Source organism: Leptopilina heterotoma, unplaced genomic scaffold, assembly GCF_015476425.1.
Source record: "Leptopilina heterotoma isolate Lh14 unplaced genomic scaffold, ASM1547642v1 Lhet_362, whole genome shotgun sequence".
NCBI lineage: Eukaryota > Metazoa > Arthropoda > Insecta > Hymenoptera > Figitidae > Leptopilina > Leptopilina heterotoma.
This window is the reverse complement of record NW_025111043.1, coordinates 812,510-833,750: the sequence shown is the minus strand read 5'-3', so window position 1 is coordinate 833,750 and position 21,241 is coordinate 812,510. Positions and strand designations below refer to the sequence as shown.

General features: G+C 29.5%; 1 protein-coding gene across 1 annotated transcript in view; it reads left to right on the top strand.

The window, feature by feature from the left end:
* The window catches only part of LOC122505678 (netrin-1-like), a 746,647-nt gene extending 732,212 nt beyond the window's left edge, over positions 1 to 14,435 (top strand). Inside the window, exons 6-7 of the mRNA XM_043617458.1 lie at positions 4,166 to 4,376; positions 12,223 to 14,435. Of these exons, the coding sequence (XP_043473393.1) occupies positions 4,166 to 4,376; positions 12,223 to 12,367 (356 nt within the window). The 3' untranslated portion in view covers positions 12,368 to 14,435. The remainder of the gene's footprint in view (positions 1 to 4,165; positions 4,377 to 12,222) is intronic.
* Positions 14,436 to 21,241: the final 6,806 nt, after the last annotated feature.

The window sequence follows — 21,241 nt, the reverse complement described above, 5'->3', positions numbered from 1 at the left end:
TCCGCCCAGAAGCGCCTATCAATGTGTTTAGTGTGCTTTGTTCCGCGTATAAGTGTGCATAAGAACGAAAACATTTTAAGCCTACTGACGTGCTTTAAACCATTTACGATTCATTTCCCTGTTTTCTATTTTGGAGCCGCAAAGGTAGACAAGTTTGGGAATGAAATCTAAATTACTAACACTGAACTCCACAATTTTCAATCGGATTTTTCTGCGTGTATACATTCTTTTTCTTCAAATGACACAATAAAATTGTACCTAATCATTAATCTTGTAAAAAATGTTTTTTTTAATAAAAAAAACTGTCCTTTTTAGAAAAGGGTCCATATTGTCGATTTTTCGTATTTTCAAAATTAAGAGGGGGGGGGGGGGTGGTTTTAAAAATTAAAAACCTGTTGGTTTTTTATCTTCAAAGTGCCCTGAACTGGAAACAATTCTTATCTGAATAACTTCCAAGAAGAAACAGATATACAACAATTAGTTGGTATCGCAATCTTTAATTCCGTTTTTCTCGAAATGAGGTTTTTGGCGTCCTGAACTTTGAAATTCCGTAACTCAGCGAATTTTTAACCAAAAAAGTTCTAAGACCACTAAAAAATTTTCCAAATTTTGCCAGGAATACGCCCATATAGATAACTCCAATAGTGCCAAAATGGGCCCTTTTCATGTGGACGTCCACACATGTCGACACATTTCTCAAAATAATGAGTTTTTTAATTTTCTAAAAAAAATTATAGCGACTTCCAAAAAGTTTTAGCGAACCTGAGACCTTTTGGAAAAAGTTCCTTGTTCCATCTAGAAACCACACAAAAATTTGCAGAAAATTAAAAAATGATGTTTTTGAGAAAATTGACTTTTTTGATTTTTTAAAAAATGGCCGCCATTTTGTTAATTTTCAAAATTTTTTAAATTTTCAACTTTATAAAGAAAGAGTATCAAAAATACTACTAAAATCAAGAAACAGAATTGAAAAATATTGATTTTTGTAAAAACTAGAAAGATTTAAAAATAATTTTTCAGCTGTTTAGCTCTAAAATCACTATGTGCCTTAAAATTTTCAAATACTCATAACTCTGCGAAAAATTTTTTTTTCGCCAAACCAAAAAATACGTATCTCTTTATTTGTCCTAAAAAACAAGAAAAATCATATTAAACTTGATTTAGAATCTTCAACCTATTCGCCCTGCATGAATTGAAATAGAAACAGCCATGTCCTTTTTGTTTAATTGTTTAAAAAGTAACTTATTTAAATTGTTATAAACAATATTAATTGAAAAATTGTTAACTCTGACTCCTGTTGACTAAAAAAATTTTTTTTCACGTTTACTTTTTTATTTAGGTTCATTTAAAGAATATATGTTCTCCTTGTTTAAAAAATAACTTATTTTAATTGTTATAAACATATTAATTAACAATTAGTTAACTTTGATTCCTCTTTACTACAAAAATTTATTTTTTACGTTTACTTTTTTATTTAGGGTTAAATAAATAAATAATAAAATTAAGTATTTGTTAATTGATAATGTTTATAACAATTAAAATAAGTTATTTTTTAAACAAGGAGGACATATATTCTTTAAATGAACCTAAATAAACTGTAAGCGTAAAAAAAATGTTTTTAGTGCAGAGGAATCAAAGTTAACTATTTGTTAATTAATATGTTTATAACAATTAAAATAAGTTTTTTTTTAACATTGAGGACACATATTTTTTTAATGAACGTAAATAAAAAAGTAAACGTGAAAAAAAAATTTTTTTAGAGAACAGGAGTCAAAGTTAACTATTTTTCAATTAATATTGTTTATAACAATTTAAATAAGTTAATTTTTAAACAAAAAGGACATATATTCTTGAAATTAACTTAAATTAACAGGAAAATGTGTAAAAAAACATTTTTTAGTGGAGAGGAATCAAAGTTATCTATTTGTTAATTAACATTGTTTGTAACAATTTTAAATAAATTATTTTATGTTTTATTAATTGTCTGGTGATCACTTTGGATTAATTGGAACTGATTTAGGGTATGTGCCATTAACGGAATAAGAGAATAAACGTTGTCCGGGAAGTTGGCACCGCAAACTAAAAATTTAAAAAAAACGAAACTTGTGCTGAATTGTGCTAGGTTTGTGCTCAATTGTGCCGCAAAAAGTTTTTTGAAAAACTTTATCTTTTTTCCAAAAATCAACAAAAGCCATTATCAGGCCCAAAATACCTTTAATTTTCTAAAAATTTCACTTGTGCAGGGTTCCTATAATAATTTTCTGCATTGTGCCGCAAAACAATTTTTAAAAAAATAAAAATTTAAGGAAAAAATCCGAAAATTAAAAATCAACTTCAAAACATAAAATTTAAAAAAAATAAAAGTTGTGCTGAATTCTGCTAGACAAGTAAAGTAAAAAAGCATTAATAAACTTTTTTTCTAAAATTAAGTTTCTTCGAATTAAACCCGAAAAACGTTTACGCAAGGCCCAAAATATAAATAAGATTTTTGGCACCAATATATTCATTATAATGTAATAGAACAATAATTATTGCTTTCTAACTGACTTAGGACCAGTTTCAACAACACTAATTAAAAGTTAATCAAGCGCATAGAATGTGTTGTTAGACAATTTTATATAATTTTAGTAGTTTATTTATTTATTTTTATTCATGACATAAACAAGTAACAATTAAGACCCTTTAAAATTTACTTACATAAATATAAACTAAATTTACAGAGCCATAGGCATGGGTGAAATGCAAATTATCAAAGCAAAAAACAAGTTGCAAGCTAAATTGCTGAGTATAACTAAAAAATTAAATTAATTAAATTAATTAATTTTATTTAATTAATTAAATTAATTAATATAATTAATTAAATTAAAGTATAACAATGTCTTCTAAATACAGAGTTATTGCCATAATTTCTTCTATGGAATGAATTGTAAAACGGAGTAATATATCGCAAACGTCGTATAGGAGCAGGGAAATTGATTAGAGTTAATACAGAAGGACATATTACAATTCCATTAATTACTTTGAAAAGAAAATAGAGGTCAGCAAACAGAAATCTTATTGATTCAATTTTGGGAATTTTGAACTGGACTCTTAAGCTAGTATAGTCATGGGCATAGAAATCAAATGGAACATTTAAGTTGTCTAAGCCATAAAACGTTTATTTATAAAAAATTGTAAATCACTATAAGCGGGGAAAAATGAATCTAAAGATAAGATAAATAGTTTACAATGAATTTCTGTGAACGCGCGTGAATTGTTTCACGTACGAAATTATCAATGAATCGTTTATTTTCGAAGAACGCCATTCACCTTAATCGAGCCCTCCCATAAATCTAGTTAATCGGGGGTCTGGCCTGTAATTGTACTAGGTGCTTGACGTTGTGCGACAACTTGTCGAGCAAGTGTTGCAATTCTAATGTAAGCGAAGCGGCAAGTGAAAATTGCAAGATTGGCGGATGCCTTTAAAATCTATTCCAAGTCGACAGTTAAGTGTGGACTTCTCCAAGATTTATCTCTAGTGAATCGAGAGAGAAAGAGAGGTAGAGGGAGAAAAGGCCTCTTCACCTGGACTCTAAAGCATGCCATTCTATTATTGAAACACAGAGGGCGAACACTAAACGCGCTTTTCATTTTTCAATAGCGCTTTACGCACATTTCGTAAAAAGAAGACAAAAAAATTCAAACACAACCAAAGGGGAAAAAATGTCAAAGAACTAAAAGGTTTTCAACAACAAAAAATTTACACGAATAGTTGGTTTTTAACTTGAAAAGTTTTTTTTTCATTTTATGAAATAAATTTAACTTTTTATTATTACTACAGACAATAATAAGTAGCCTTTGTATATGAGGAATTTTTGCATAGTTTTTTGTCCTAATAAAATACGGGAAGTAACGCATCTAATAAAGAGACGTGACTGGATCGATTGCCCAGTGAACGATAACAAAGCCAATAATTGGCTTGGTATGCCTTGATGTGTAATATAAATCAGAGATATTGTAAGGCTACATTAGGCGTTGTATCAGGCACTTGAGAGGGATGGGTGAGAATAAAAATAACAATCATAGAATTTGGAATTTCGCCAAAACAATTTTTACCTATTTTTTTAAACAAGAAAACCTTTATTATATTATGTAGTCCAATTAATGAAGATATTCTCTCTTACAGCGATTCTGGTTAAAGTGTCGGACAGATATCAGAAGAGCGATGGACCGCGAAATGATGCAGTTGCACCAGGTTCTTCCTGGGTACAATTTCCTCTGGACGTCATTCTCATATACAAACGAAACCGAGACTCTAGAATTCAACGAGGTCCAATTACACTTTACGTTCACAGTGCTGACTTGGCATGCAAATGTCCTAAAATTAAACCATACAAGTAAGCCACTTTCTCTTTCTAACACCTTCGTTAAAGTTTCGACATTTTTTTCAGAAAGCAAATTCTCCTTTCATTGGCACTTTAAAAAAAAATAAAATTTACATTTTTTATCATTTTTCTTACAAGTTTTTTTATAATGATTTTATTTTATTCATTCTCAATTATAATAATAAAAATAATGATTAAACAGGCTTGCACAATTTTTTTATTTTTGATAACGGATTATAACGGATATATATATATTAATATTATAAAATAATCATAGCAAGCTTACCAGACAATATCAAAAATAGAGAATTTTGATAAAACTTGGGGTAAAGGCTTCCAAAAAATGTGTTTTTGAATACACTGAAAAAAAAATTCTGGTTTTAAGAGGATTCCTCTTATTTCAATGCATATTTTCCTCTTATTGTATATGGCTCAAAAAACGTCCACTTATTTTAAGAGGATTATTTTCCACTCAAGAGTAATTCCTCTTAAAAGAAGAGGAATAGTCTCCAATGAAGAGTAAAATATTCTTAATTCAAGAATAAAATGTAAGAGGATTTTAGAAGAGGAATTGTCCTTTCAAAACAAGAATATTTTTTTTCGGTGTAGTTTCAATAATTTTTTTCTCGTTAATCTTTAAAACACTATAAGAAATAATGTCTGAAAAATATACAATATATTAATTTACTAAATGAGAAATCTGACAAATTAAAATAATGTTTATTATTGTTACTATTAGTGTTAGTTTATATTAAAAGCACGTGGGAAATTCCCTTGCGACTTATTATTAGTGCGGGAAAGCCATCTCACAATCGTTGTATAAGGTAGGGGAGACTAGGTGCGGTTGTTACCCTGTGCAGTTGTTACAAATGGAATATCTCAGAAACAGTTAGTTATAGAGATGGGGTTCCAAAGAGAAAAATGTTTAGTTTTTATGTACGAACTTACTGCAATATGTTTAAAAATTATATGTAGGATTTCAGTTAAGATGACATTTATTGATTCCAATTAAAATATACAAAGGTTTGGAAATGGAAATTTACACATTCTTAAAAGTTCAACACGCAAAGTATTCTCGTCATAAAACAACAACTGATCATCGCGACAGCTCGCACAAGACTCTCTTATCACACTTTACAATCTCACGCATGTCATTTCGAATCAATCACATTTTATATACGGAAATGAAAATGTTAGTCAAAGTAATTACTGTCACGTTACCAAGGCACTCAAATACTACCGTAGCACATGTACCCACACTACACTCGGCCGTCCTGCACAACATTCGTCCCGAATGTTAACTCTATCAATAAAATAAACATAAATTTTCAAATAAAACACATTCTATTCCATTTTATCACAATCACTTAAATCATGGTCATCATAATTAATCCACGGTTTCATAAAGTCAACTGAAGTCGATGTTTCCATAGGTCCCTCGTGTTCTCCAACTTTGTGTACCAAATAACGATGATTTCGCAACACCTTTGAGATTTCATATGGACCAAAATTTTTATGAGCAAATTTTGTTCCTGGTCCTTGTTGAGTCCGCTTTATTGCAACTAAATCGCCCACTTTATAAACGTTGGCTTCCTTCCTTTTTTTATTAAAAGTTCATCGATTTTCTTCTTGAATTTTTTTGATATTCTTGCTTGCTCTGGCACAAAGTTCATCTCTCTCCTCCTGAAATGCATGAATGAATTCATTCTCCAATAATTCTCTAATCTCGGGATTGTCCTTGACGCGAGGTCGAATTCCCAAAAGAACATTAAAAGGCGACGTTCCAATACTCCTGTGTATTGTAGTATTCAAATATAATTGAGCGGTGTCTAAGTTTTTATACCACTCAGCTGATATTGGCGCAGACAGTTTTGTAAGTAGAGGTATCACAGTTCGGTTTACCCTCTCCACCTGTCCGTTCCCCCTAGGCACACCAGTTACGATTAGCGAGCGTTCGATGTTTTGCTCCTCACAGTAATTAGAAAACTCTCTTGAAGTAAAGGCCGTTCCCCTGTCAGATATGATTCTTCTCGGGTTGCCAAAAGTTGTTGACATTTTTGACAGACGGGAAATCACATCAGCTGCACTAGTACTCTTAACAGCAAACATCCACGTGAACTTCGAAAATGCGTCTATCACAACCAATATGTGCTGATAAGATTTCTTTGTTGACGGTAATGGTCCAAGGTGATCAACATGGTACGTATCCATTGGCATACATCCTTTGTCAATCGGCGTCAGGAAACTCTCTTGCTTTCCAGTCTTCTTCTCGGCAAGAATACACGACACGCAATTCCTAATCACCAATTCGGTTTTAGACTTTAAGTTAGGCATCCAATAATTCGATTTTACCAATGCCTCAGTCTTCGACGTCGAGAAATGACCTTTATCATGCGCTTGTCTAATTATCTGCGTTTGCATTCGCTTGGGCACAATCAACTTCGTCTCACCACCATCTTCCTTGAACAAGAGTCCTCCTCGATGAACATATCCGGAAATCTTCTTTTTTTCCAATGAAACACGTAGTTCCTGTAACTCGGGATCGTCCTGCTGAGCTCTCCTTAATGCTGCTAGTAACCCCACTTCACATTCGTCGACGACAAGGCACGAGGGAGGGGATTCCGGCTGAGAGCATCGACATGAGTCATATTCTTACCGGGTCTATGCTCGATAGTGTATCTAAATTCTTCGAGTGATAACGCCCATCGCGCAACACGAACACACAAGTCCCTTTTACTCATGGTGAGGGTAAATACACGGCAATCAGTCACTATTTTAAACTCTATACCGAGCAGATACACACGAAACTTTTTAAGCGCTTTAACAATAGCAAGAACTTCCAGTTCATAGCTAGTGTAATTTTCCTCGGCAGGAGTAGTTTTACCACTTGGATAGTAAATGAGATGCAATTTCTGATCTTCACTATTTTTCTGCAACAGAATCGCGCCGTAATCCAACTCCGATGCATCCGTATGCAGTTCCGTTTCCGCACCAACACGATATAAACTTAACACAGGTTTCGCGACAAGTACAGCCTTCAACTGTTGAAAGGACTGTTTTCCATTAGGTCCAAAATGAAACTTTACATTCGGTCTCAGCAACTGGGTAAGCGGCCTTGCCATCACAGAATATCCGGCGATAAATTTTCTAAAATATATCCGCTCAGCCCCAAAAAGCTTTGTAATTGCTGAATAATTTTGGGCTCGGAAAAACGCTGCACAGCGTCAGTTTTTCACTCCGAAGGTCTGACAGAACCTTTTTCAATTATATGTCCTAAGAACTCGACTTTTTTTTACCAGAAAACAGCACTTTTCCCAATTAATATCCAGTCCAGCTTCACTTGACACTTTTAACACACGTTTAATCTGCTCAATCCCAGAATGTACGTCGATTGGATCATTCCAATCGAGGAATGATTATATCATCCATATAAACTATCACGGTACCGTCCTCGATCACCTCGCGCAACGCGGTATTAACGTACCGTTGAAACACAGCAGGGGAGTCACAAAGGCCGAACGGCACTCTGTTAAACTCAAACGTCCCATCCGGCACAATGAACGCGGTATATTTTTTACTCTCTTCGTTAATCATCACGTGAAAAAACCCGTTTTTCAAATCCAGAGTGGAAAAAAGCTTTGCACCCTGCAAGCGATCAAGCTGATCTTCTATTAGTGGAAGTGGATATCGATCTTTAATAATCTTTTTATTTAACCGTCTATAGTCTATGCACAATCGATATTGACCATTTTTTTCGCACTTAAACCACTGGGCTTGCAAAGGCCGATGTAGAACGTCGTGCTATTTTCTTCTTTAACCACTCACCGATTTGAGCATTCACAATTTTTCTTTCAAACAGCGCTAAACGTCTTGCCGGCGAATACACTGAGTCATCATCCTTCACCATTAATTTCATTTCAATTTCACAGTCAGGTGTTTCATTTGGTTTATATTCATCTATAAGTTTTTGCAAATCTTTTTTAATCGAATCATTCGCAATGTGCGACACGTCAACTTGATTCACTTCGGCAAAACACGACACAACAATATTTAGTATCTCTGCAGCATCTGAATCATAGGGACCAGATGTTTCGAGCGGAGTAATAGAAACTCTACCTACCTTAACATTTAAATTAACAGTGTCCAAAAAGTCAGTTCCAATTAGTAAATTATGTCTCGTGATCACATTCGCGACAACACGTATGAGAATAGGATAAACATATCCGTCAACAGTAATTCTCGTGTCAAATTCTCCTATTGTCTCGTTCACCATAGACCAACCACGTGTTCACCAACACCTTCAAATTTAATCCTACTAGCCCGTAACTGTGGAGCACCAATTCTAATATATTCGTCTTCCCTCATAATAGAAATATCAATCAGTGCTTCCATCAAATGATTCGCGATAGACACTTCTTTTGGATGTTTTCGACCCGATGTTAACACTACCGCACAGCTTTTTTTCGATGAATCACCTTGTTTGGGACAATGGGCTGCTATATGACCATAATCCTGGCATGAGAAACACTTAGAACCGCGAGATCTGTTAGGGCAATTCAAACTTAAATGATCACGCATTCCACAGTTGAAACAACGTTTAACTGAACTTTGCACTTTATTTTCGTCTTTATCACTAATTCTCACAGGCTGGTCTAACTTTCGCGATCCACCGTTTCGATTGTCATTTTTTACGGATGTAGATGTACCTACATTCCGTCCTCGCAACGTGACTTTCTCAAACGCTTCCGTAAGATCACTTAAAGGCCTTTCTCCAATAGGATCCAAAAACTCTGCGTTTGTCTGCGAATGACTGCGTTGCGTTGATTTTAGCATGTGTTGCTATAGCAACCGACGCAGACGCAGAGTTTTTAAAACCTATTGGAGAAAGGCCTTAAGCAGGTTCTACATGGGATGCCCGACACGACACGACGCTGCATTTCTAATTCCTTACGAGCAATCTCCAACTCACGACGCATAATTGATAATTCCCGCTCAGCCAAATCCCTCTCTCTCTTGTACATTTCCAACTCTATGGAGATTTAAAAGTATATCATCCATAGAGTGGTATGAAGACCACTTTATATCGTTTCGTCCCGGTCCCCACTACTTGGACTCATCAGTAAGGCTACGTAGTGGGAGACCTGCCCTAGACGGGGGAAGCAAATTCGGAACTTGTATATATGCTACAAGACTAGCCCGTATTGCACTTGTGAGAGATCTATATATGGGAAATTAGCGTAGATGCGAGATCTATTGGCCAATCCCCACAACTCCTTCTGGTGAGTCATCATCAGCCCTGCTTGGCTTTGATTACTATTTTCGCCGTCACGATGATCGTCTTTCCCGACATTTTTACCTTCATCATCAACTTGAACATGAGTAGGAAGCTGAATTAATTCCAGGATCCACGCTCCCGTCGGGTCCCACTCCGTCAGCCGATTGATCAGCTCACTTTTGGTACCCGCCGTCGAAAGTCCCTCTTGTCTCAATTTTTTTTTAGGCAAGTTACCTTAAGCACATTCGGATCCGCCATCTTTACACACTTTCAGCACAAAATGTCCCACGCTATCAGCGTCGGAACTCTCAACAGCACAAAATCGTCACAGGAGTCTAAATCTTCACAGTTTTCGTTCAACAATAAATATGCGGACTCGAAAATGCTTTATAACAATCACAAAACAGCTACAGTCACAATATTTTGCAACACGTGGTTACATTCAGCACTTTACACGACGCGGACTTCTCGACGGTCAACATTAAACAAAATTTTCATTTCCATCCCGGTTGAGTCCCCAATTGTAGGATTTCAGTTAAGATGACATTTATTATTGAATCCAATTAAAATATACAAAGGTTTGGAAATGGAAATTTACACATTCTTAAAAGTTCAACACGCAAAGTGTTCTCGTCATAAAACAACAACTGATCATCGCGACAGCTCGCACAAGACTCTCTTATCACACTTTACAATCTCACGCATGTCATTTCGAATCAATCACATTTTATATACGGAAATGAAAATGTTAGTCAAAGTAATTATACTGTCACGTTACCAAGACACTCAAATACTACCGTAGCACATGTACCCACACTACATATATGCAATCTTTACAAGTAAAAAAATAGGCACATTGGTTTTTAGAGGCCAAAAGTAAATATTTCTCTGCCTAATATTTTTTAAATAATTAATAGACCTTTATACTGAACAAAGTTAATTTTTTTTATTATCAATTCTATGAGAATTAAGCTTTAAAAAACTGCCTTGGTTGTCCACATTTAGTGTATACTTTTTTAATAAAGTGTTTTATTGTAAAAAATGTATACCTATTGTGCAGTTGTTACAAGTGATAATGAGAACGGATATTTTTTCCAAAATTCAGCAGATTCGTTTGAAATGTAAAATATTTGTCAAAAATGTAATCACACTCATTTTTTATGAAAAATCTCATGGTTTTTCTAAATTTGTCTTCAAAATTAATGAAAAAAAACTTTTTTAATTTTCTTTCATTTCGAAACAATATTAATGCTGCCATCTCTATGGAATTGTCACGTACTATTACGTTGAGTCAAAAATTATGAATAATTAATCAAAGTTGTTATAAGAAATTATTTGTCTTCAATTTAGAAATGTTATAGATGATTCTTGGTATTGTAACAACCGACATTCACTTTGTGCAGTTGTTATAATTTACACGCTGTCTTTAGCCTTATATACTTGGCTATACAAGTGTTTCGTCTAAAATCGACAAAAATATAATTCTTATTTGTAAAAATGTACATTTCAATCTTTGAAATCAAAATCCCAAATGGTCCAAATATAGACCTTAGGGACCCCCCTCCCTCCTCCTAGAATAAAACAATTAAGGCGTAATTGATAAGAATGGAACACCTTAAGTAGGGTGTTTACTAGAATTGAAATAGGGCGCTGACCAGGGCCTCCTAGAAGGGCTATCCTAGAAGAATGTAATTATTCTTAAAAATGTTATTGAAATTCGTCAAAAGAATTAAATTTTAAGAAATATTCAATTATTCAATAAATAATTTCTTTGTATTTAAAATTGAATTCTAATAGCATTTTTTAATAAAAATGAATTTTAGTTGAAATTTTATATTATAATTGAATATTAAAAGCATTACAGCTTGAATTTTTAGAAATAATTTAATTTTGAAAAGGTTTCAAATTAAAATCTTTGAAAATCAGAATTTTTTATGTTTTTAACTAACAATTATTAATATATATTAAATTATTTCTACTAAACATAACATTTCATGTCTAACTTTTTAAATTTTAGTAATTTTTAATAAGTGTCTCACAACTGGACACATTTTTTTGTTGACAAAAGCGATGTGCTCTGAAAATTGAGGGTCCCTATCAAAGAACCGGTTATAAGTTTTTTAAACTCGAAATCATTGCCCTGTAAATAAAAAATTAAACTGTTTTTAATCCTAATTTTTTGAGAAACATTTGGGTAATCTTTATACCAATACAAAATGTTTTCAAGAAATTAAAATTTTAAATCCTTTTTTTATTTAGAGGTCGAGAATTTTGAGTCTCAAAAACTTATAACCGGTTCTTTGATAGGGACCCTCAATTGATCATAACTTTTTTTGAGTCCATCTGAACATTATAGTTTCTTTAAATAAAAGTTGCGTGTTTAAGTTACTTTTCGAACGGAATATTTTATTTACAATTTCGTTTACCCATTTACAATTTATGGGTCAAAAACAAAACCCGTCTCGTACCTAGCGACACTCCCCTATAATGAAAGTTCTAACAAATTTTCTTTAGAGAATCAGAATACGTCTCAAATTTTTGGTATTGTAGAAGCAAGGAAACTAATAAATTTGTGTTTTTTAGATCCTACCTTATTTTGGGCCAGGAGAGCGAAAACGGAAGTAACGAGGGCCTGACAGTGACAGAAAAATCAATCGTTATCGAGTGGCGTGACGAATGGCGTCGTCGAATGCGTCGCTTCGAACGAAGAGCAAGGTCCTGTCATTGAAGAGAATAAACAGAAGATCTTCTCTCGTCTTTTTGAGACACCTGGAGGCAGCTCCCCATAAAATTCACAAGAAGAGTTAACTCTTGACAATTAAAAAAAACTCGATTGCCAATATAATTGATACGAAAATATTGGTCAATCAAATAGTTGGTTTCGTTCTTAGTGTGTACCGCAGCGACTCTTACTTAAGATCATCAGGGATTTAAAGAAAACAAGATGAATGAAATCCTAATTATATTCAATAACGAACATTAAATTAAATAACTAGATTTATAAATATTCATCTTAACAAAATGAAGTCGAATAATGTGAAAAGTGTCACACTGGTGTCGTCATGATGAACCGAATTTTTTCAGTGCTATTCTCTTTGTTTTTAATTTTTTTCCATTTTAATGACGATCAGATGCGATCGATTGAAGCCTGAGAATTTCCGTGCCGCACCATAAAGCAAATGATGCTAATTGCTAATATAAATGATGTGTAACGCCTGCAGGAATACAGGATTATAGAATGTTGTAGTTTGCAAAAAATTTGCGCTGATTGCCGTATATATATTATATATTTATTTAATAAATCGACGATTTGCGGATAATTATATAATATTAAAGGTGTAGAGTAAAATGCGACTTAGAATCACTTGTTAAGAAATTGTTTCAATTTCTCGAATTTTCAGTGGTAAACATTATTCTGTGCCATTTTTTTATTTTACTTCTATTACTCTTAATAATAAATTTTCTGCCTATGGCTACATTTTTTAGAAACAAAATTTTGTTAAAATTATATTATTTAAATTTTTTATGGTTTATAAATTTCTTAAAGAAATTCTAATTTTATTCTAACGTTATAATTTCCAGAAGAAAATTTAATTCTAATTTTGCAAAGTGATCAATACTACTATTAACTTCAACTATTATTGATTTTAAAAATTTGTAAAGAAATAATATTTTCACGTTTTCATTATGTATATGCTTTTTTTGGCAAACGCTTCAAAATATAACAACTTATTTTTAACAAAAGATCGTAATTAATATATTAGTTGAAAGTTAATAAAGCATTGAAAATCCAGTCTTGTCTCTCAAAAAAAACTGTAATGGCTCTTAAGTTTCACGATGTTAATATTGCAAAAATATAAATATATTTAGTATTCACCGTCTGAGAAAGAGTCAAAGCGATTGAATGAAAATGATAAAACTGTTCCAAGAGAAACGAAAATCATAAAATTTCACTACGAGAAAGTTAATTAATTTTTGACATAAATTGAAAAAGAATTTTTAAATAACCTTCACAAAATTAAAACGAAAATTCCATTGACACGTAACTATAAAACAAATTATTGTTGTCATTATATATTATTGTACCATTAAGGATCAAAATTATTTATTATAAATTAATTACGAATTAAAAGAATTTTATTAGTATTAAATTTATTTGCTTTCGTAGCTTCAATTTATAAACGATAATTGAATATACACGTTAAGAAAAAAAATTATTTCTTGTGAAGTAGTGAATTTTAAATAGTCATCTATTTTTTTAATTTTATATATAAAATTGTGTATGAAAAAAAGCGAAACCAATTTTATTACACGTTTTTCTTTTTTTTGGAAAATGAAATAATTTGTAGTTTAAATCATCGAAACTCGATTGTTTATTTATTAAATAATATTTAATACACGTAAATTAAATTTAACTAAAAAATAGAAGTTAATTTTAAGAATGAATAATTTTCTTAAGTTAAAATATTTCGCAAAAGCGATAAAATGAAAATTTGTAAAGTGTCGAGTTTCAAAATTAAAATTTACACTTTAATTTTGACGCTAGTATTCATACTATGTATATATATAAATATATATTTATCTATTTAAGTATCTACGTTTGCTATCGTCGAAGCCAAGAGCGCTTAATTAATCCTAGATTATAATCACGATGACAGAATCGTCAAATTTCAATCTTCAAAGTCATGAAAATGAAAATGGAAATAAAATTTTGTTTTCTTTCCAAAAATTTCTATATTTTTAAACAAAATATTTTATTTCAACTTATTTTATTAAATAATTTTATAACTTTTAATATCTCATATATTTTTAAAGAAACTTTTATTCCTAAAAAATTATCTTGTTTGATAGAAAAAATCTATTTTTCTTCAGCTCTCTGAATTCTATTTTCTTCTTTTTTTAAAGTGAAATGTTATTCCATTTTCTTCTATTCTCATTGAAAAAATCAAAAAATTTTCGATCAAAAGTAAATCTTAGAAACAGAATCGAAAAATAAGTATAAAAAATTTAATCGAATTTGAAAAATTTTTCTTTCTTTCTTTTTAAGTCTTTTTCTGGTAATACTCTTATATGATACTTGTTATCAACTCGCGCTGATCTTCTCAATATTAGTATATTATAAATTAAAATAATATAAATACGATAACAAAAAATTTTTAAACACTTCGTTGTATATTTTTTTAATATAAGGATAAAACTTCGTCTTTTTATCGACGTAATTTTTTTTTAAATAATTTCTTTTTAAAAAAAGACTTATACAACTTTTTTTTTAAAAGAAAGGAAAATTAAAAATGGTTAAAATTTTGAAAAGCTATATGGATATCGACGTTATACGTACAAAACTGGCCAACAAAACTCTAAGAACTTTTTGTTGACTGAAGTAATAAAAATGAAAAAAGATATCGAGAAAAATTCTTGCATTTCAGATTAAAAAAACATGAAATATTCTCACCAATTCACGTAATTTACAAACATTTTATATATTTATAAGATATTAATTGTATTAATAATAGTAAACAGTTAAAACGATATATCCTACTTATAAACACGAATTCTTCTATAAGTATTTTATTTTCTTTTTTGTCATAATTTTCTTTTATTGGAAAATTTTTTTTATAAAAATTGTAAACTGTATTATTACTGTATTATTTATTTTTAAAATATGAAATTTTTGTCTTTTTATTTAATCACATAAAATATATTATACTAATTATTATAAAAATATATTATATTAATATAATATATTATATAAAATAGGAGAAATTATTTATAGAGTAATTTATAACTTATTTAAATATAAACAGAGTAGGATATTAAAATTATCGCAAATAAATGTTTTGTCGAAAAAAATTTTGTATAAATTAATTTTGAAACCTGTTTACTATTTTTTTCATTAAAAACTATTTTGTTTAATAGCAATTAATTAAAATATTTTTCAAAATTTGTTAAAAAATATATTTGATTTATTTTTTACTTTAAATAAATTTTTATTAACATTTATGACTTATTTTACCCGTTTTTATCTTTAGTTACACAATAATATAATACAAGTTGGAAAATATAGTATTATTAAATTTTATAACTATTTATTTTTTTATTAAATTAATTTTACCTACTTTCAAAACTTATTTATTTTTAATTCAAAAAAATATTTATAATTATTTATATTTTTATTATTATATATTATAATTTTAAAGACATTGAAAAACTATTTTTAAGATAAGTAACTAAAAATTTTCTAAATTACTAGACATTGATTAGAAACAAGGCAATTAATTTTAACTTGTTGGCGTAAATTGAAATTTATGATTCATGAAAACTCTAATTATTATTTATGCGATTTTAAATATTTTTGACCCTCAACACCATTTTCACTAATTTAAACTTGTATCAAAACATTTCATACTTAAGATTGAAGTGTATTAATTATTATTATTAATGTGGATGAATTTTATATTTTAGTTTCTTGTAAAATTATTTACTTATTTTAAGATATTTAAATTTTGTGTGAATCATTTAAGTATCTTGATTGATTAATGTAATGAAAGTTAGGAAAAATATTATTTACTTTGTTTGAAGATAAACTGCGAATAAATTGATTCTTTTCTGATTTAAAAAGGCCGCTTTTTTCTTCGTCTTTTTGTCATTTTAGTTTTGAAAAATGTAACTGTCGATGTATCAGACAATTTGATAGTTTATATTAGAAGTTGAGATGAATGAGAAAGGCGACTTGTTGTGGGCGTTTCTAGTCGTGACTTATGTGTCTTTTCAGTCTGAAACTCCGCGAAATAACGATAAAGTGATATGTCGTCTGGAGTTTCGCAGATAAACAGATTTGAAATCTACTATACGCGCAAAACTGTCGAACAAGTAATTTATATCCAGGGATACCACGCCCCCGACAGAAGCTAAAAAATCATTTCAAAATCAGCCTTTTAAACCGTTCGTCTCTATAATCCTCCTTAAAAAATGCGAGACAAAATAAGAGAAACATATCTACATTCGTCATATTAAATCAATTTTATCCAAAAATACAATAGCAACATTTATTTCCATTCAATTATGTTCATTTTAGAAAAATATTATACGTCTAAAAAATTAGTATTTTTGTAAGTTTGTGTAAATTAGTAAAGTACAAGTGTTTTTTTTAAATAAAAAAATAAATTTTGTATAAGTAATAAAAATTTTTCTGAGCAAAATTAAATCGGAAGAGATGAAATTATTTAAAACAAATTACAAAATCTTAATGTTACATTTTCAGTTCATATTCAACTGAAAAATAAATTACAAATTTTTCGGCTTAATGAAAACAAAAATTTTAAGAAATTAGAAAAAATTAAAAGTTTACGAAATAGTGATTAATATAATAAACAAATTAGTATAATGACTTAAAAGATAATAACACTGATTTTCAATTTTCAAAAACTTTCAATTCTTAAAAAAAAAATTAACTATAAGTGACGAAATTTTCTTATATTCCTATAAGTGATGAAGAAAAAACTTTGTATTGTTGAACTAGATAATAAAAACAATATTAAAACTGTTATTCTTTTTAAATAACAATTGTATAATCTTTCTAATGAGTAATAATTAAGATAACAAAAAATATTTGTAAGTGTACAATAAATTTCACGAAGAACGTGATATTTACCTCGAGATTATTTAGAGGAATAAATTCAATCGCCTCTATACATTATTGTGATTAGCTTGCTTAAATTATTATTCAGTGTATCGTTGTATAATGTGGTGTAATAAATGTGATTAGTTTGAGAAATTAATTATTAATAAGTCCTGGAAAGTTTTTCTTTACTTCAAACATAATTTAAATTAAAAACTACAATTTTTGGAGAAAACAAAATAAGCAAGAAATAAACAAGATGGGGGATTGTTATAAATTAAATGAACATTAGATCAACATTTTGCTTCCTCTTTACAGTCAGCAAAAAAATTGTCTTCCATACTTTCCATGCAGGTAGGACAAAAAACGTTGTTCGCACCACGGGTTTTCCAAATCTCGCCCTCGGTGCAATCACTTATTTTGCGCCCTTGATACGAAAATAAATATTCCTGAAATTTCCAGCTTTTCCAGACCTGGAAATTTTATCCAGGTTTTAAGAATATACACCCAGAAAAATTATTTTTGAATCAAATGCTCTATTTTGTTGTATAAATCTTATTTTTAGATTATTCGAAATACACCCTAAAAAAGCAATCTCATAGTTAGAGAACAAAATCCTCTTCTAATATCCTTTCAAAACAAAAGTAGACACTTGAATGTAGAATATTTTTATTCTGGTCCTTAAAAGTTTAAAGCGTTTTTCTGAAACTTTTTATTTTTAAAGTTCGTGTACGCCATAACTCAAAATCTACTGGACCAATCGTTCTGAAATTTATTTGGTACAGTACTTCTTCACATAATTCCTTAGGTATCCCTGGGAGCTATTTTTTAAATTACTAATTCTATAATAACAAATTAATCGATTTTTTATAGAGAAAAAATAATATAAGGCTGTTTCTATTTCAATTCATGCAGGGCGAATAGGTTGAAAATTCTGAATCAAGTTTAATATGATTTTTCTCGTTTTTTAGGACAAATAAAGAGATACGTATTTTTTGGTTTGTCGAAAAAAAATTTTTTCGCAGAGTTATGAGTATTTGAAAATTTTAAGGCACATAGTGATTTTACAGCTAAACAGCTGAAAAATTATTTTTAAATCTTTCTAGTTTTTACAAAAATCAATATTTTTCAATTCTGTTTCTTGATTTTAGTAGTGTTTTTGATACTCTTTCTTTACAAAGTTGAAAATTTGAAAAATTTTGAAAATTAACAAAATGGCGGACATTTTTTAAAAAATCAAAAAAGTCAATTTTCTCAAAAACATCATTTTTTAATTTTCTGCAAATTTTTGTGTGGTTTCTAGATGGAAAAAGAAACTTTTTCCAAAAGGTCTCATGTTCGCTAAAACTTTTTGGAAGTCGCTGTAATTTTTTTTAGAAAATTAAAAAACTCATTATTTTGAGTAATGTGTCGACATATATATTTTTCATGTATACAAGGGTGTTCATCTTTTTTAATAGTGCTTTTGACACTTTTTCTTTTCAAAATTGCAAATTTCAAAAATTAACAAAATTGCGGCCATTTTTCAAAAAATATAAGATCTCAATTTTCTCCAAAACATTATTTTTTATTTTTCTAAAAATTTTTTTGGGGTTTCCAGATAAAAAATAACCCTTTCAAAAAAGGTGACTTTTTCTTAGTAAAGTTAATCTTTAATATTTTATTTATTAATAAATATTAAAATAAACATAGTTATTTTTAATAATTTTTAAAAATGGCTGCCATTTAGTTAATTTTTGAAATTTTTCAACTTTACTAAGAAAAATCACCTTTTTTGAAAGGGTTATTTTTTTATCTAGAAACCACAAAAAAATTTTCAGAAAAAAAGAAAATAAAGTTTTGGAGAAAATTGAAATATTTTTTGAAAAACGGCCGCCATTTTGTTAATTTTTAAAATTTTCAATTTTGAAAAGAAAAAGTGTCAAAAGCACTATTAAAAAAGATGAACACCCTTGTATACATGAAAAATATATATGTAGACGTCCACATGAAAAAGGCCCATTTTGTTGGTCATTTTCAAAAGTAATCCGTATTTTAAAAATGGAGGTGTGGAAAAATTTAAAACCTTTTGATTTTTCATCTTTAAGGTGTCCTGGACTGTAAACAATTCTTATCTGAATAACTTTCTAGAAGTGAATTTTTTTATAGTAGAGACTGTCAAAAAATTTTAAATAAGTTTAATATACATTCTTTTTCTTCAAATGACACAATAAAATTGTACCTAATCATTAATCTTGTAAAAAATGTTTTTTTTACCTTTTTAGAAAAGGGTCCATATTGTCGATTTTTCGTATTTTCAAAATTAAGAGGGGGGGGGGGGGGTGGTTTTAAAAATTAAAAACCTGTTGGTTTTTTATCTTCAAAGTGCCCTGAACTGGAAACAATTCTTATCTGAATAACTTCCAAGAAGAAACAGATATACAACAATTAGTTGGTATCGCAATCTTTAATTCCGTTTTTCTCGAAATGAGGTTTTTGGCGTCCTGAATTTTGAAATTCCGTAACTCAGCGAATTTTTAACCAAAAAAGTTCTAAGACCACTAAAAAATTTTCCAAATTTTGCCAGGAATACGCCCATATAGATAACTCCAATAGTGCCAAAATAGGCCCTTTTCATGTAGACGTCCACACATGTCGACACATTTCTCAAAATAATGAGTTTTTTTATTTTCTAAAAAAAATTATAGCGACTTCCAAAAAGTTTTAGCGAACCTGAGACCTTTTGGAAAAAGTTCCTTGTTCCATCTAGAAACCACACAAAAATTTGCAGAAAATTAAAAAATGATGTTTTTGAGAAAATTGACTTTTTTGATTTTTTAAAAAATGGCCGCCATTTTGTTAATTTTCAAAATTTTTCAAATTTTCAACTTTATAAAGAAAGAGTATCAAAAATACTACTAAAATCAAGAAACAGAATTGAAAAATATTGATTTTTGTAAAAACTAGAAAGATTTAAAAATAATTTTTCAGCTGTTTAGCTCTAAAATCACTATGTGCCTTAAAATTTTCAAATACTCATAACTCTGCGAAAAATTTTTTTTTCGCCAAACCAAAAAATACGTATCTCTTTATTTGTCCTAAAAAACAAGAAAAATCATATTAAACTTGATTTAGAATCTTCAACCTATTCGCCCTGCATGAATTGAAATAGAAACAGCCATAATATTATAATATTATAAAAAATAATCTGTCTTTCAAGTGCTACGAAAAATTGAAAAATAATAAAAATCCTCCTATTGTTTCCTCAAAAAATATCTCTTTTAAAAAAATATGCATTTTGATTTTTACAGCGTACACCGCAAAACAATTTTTTTAGATTCGAAAAAATTAAAACTTACATATTTTGAAGCCATTTTGTGGACATTAAAAATATTTTTCAAGTGTATTTAAATGTAAAGATGGAAAAAGTTCACTGACATCTACATTTGTTGTGGACTCCCTGTAGATCTTGTTAACTTCAGTTTCATAAGCTTTGACATTTTCTCAATTAAATTAATCATTTTTATTACTTTATTCTATTGTGATTTTAAGTAATGTATTAATTAATCGGAAGTAATAAGCACTACCCTATATAAATAAATACATATTCGGGTCAGAATTTCTCAAACGAATCACCTAAAACTAAAAAATTTTCTTTTTGAACCAAAATAGTTTTTTTTGACTCTTAATATGGTTAAGAAGAATCCCTAAAAATATTAAGCCAAAAAAAAAATTTTTGTAAAAGTTATTAACAATTGAATTTTTTAGTACTGCTAAATTAACAAATTTTTTTCTCGAGTTCTAGTTGACGGATTTTAAAATTAAAATATGGGTTTTTTCGTCTTAAATTGCACTATTTGAATATATTTTTTGTTTTTAAATTTTTTTATTTTTTATAATTTTTTATATAATTTGTTTATAAAATGTTAATAAACAAATATGTTCTTCACGTCCTAACAAAAAAATTAAAATTGTATTCTATTCCTTAAATGTCTCCGAGTGTAA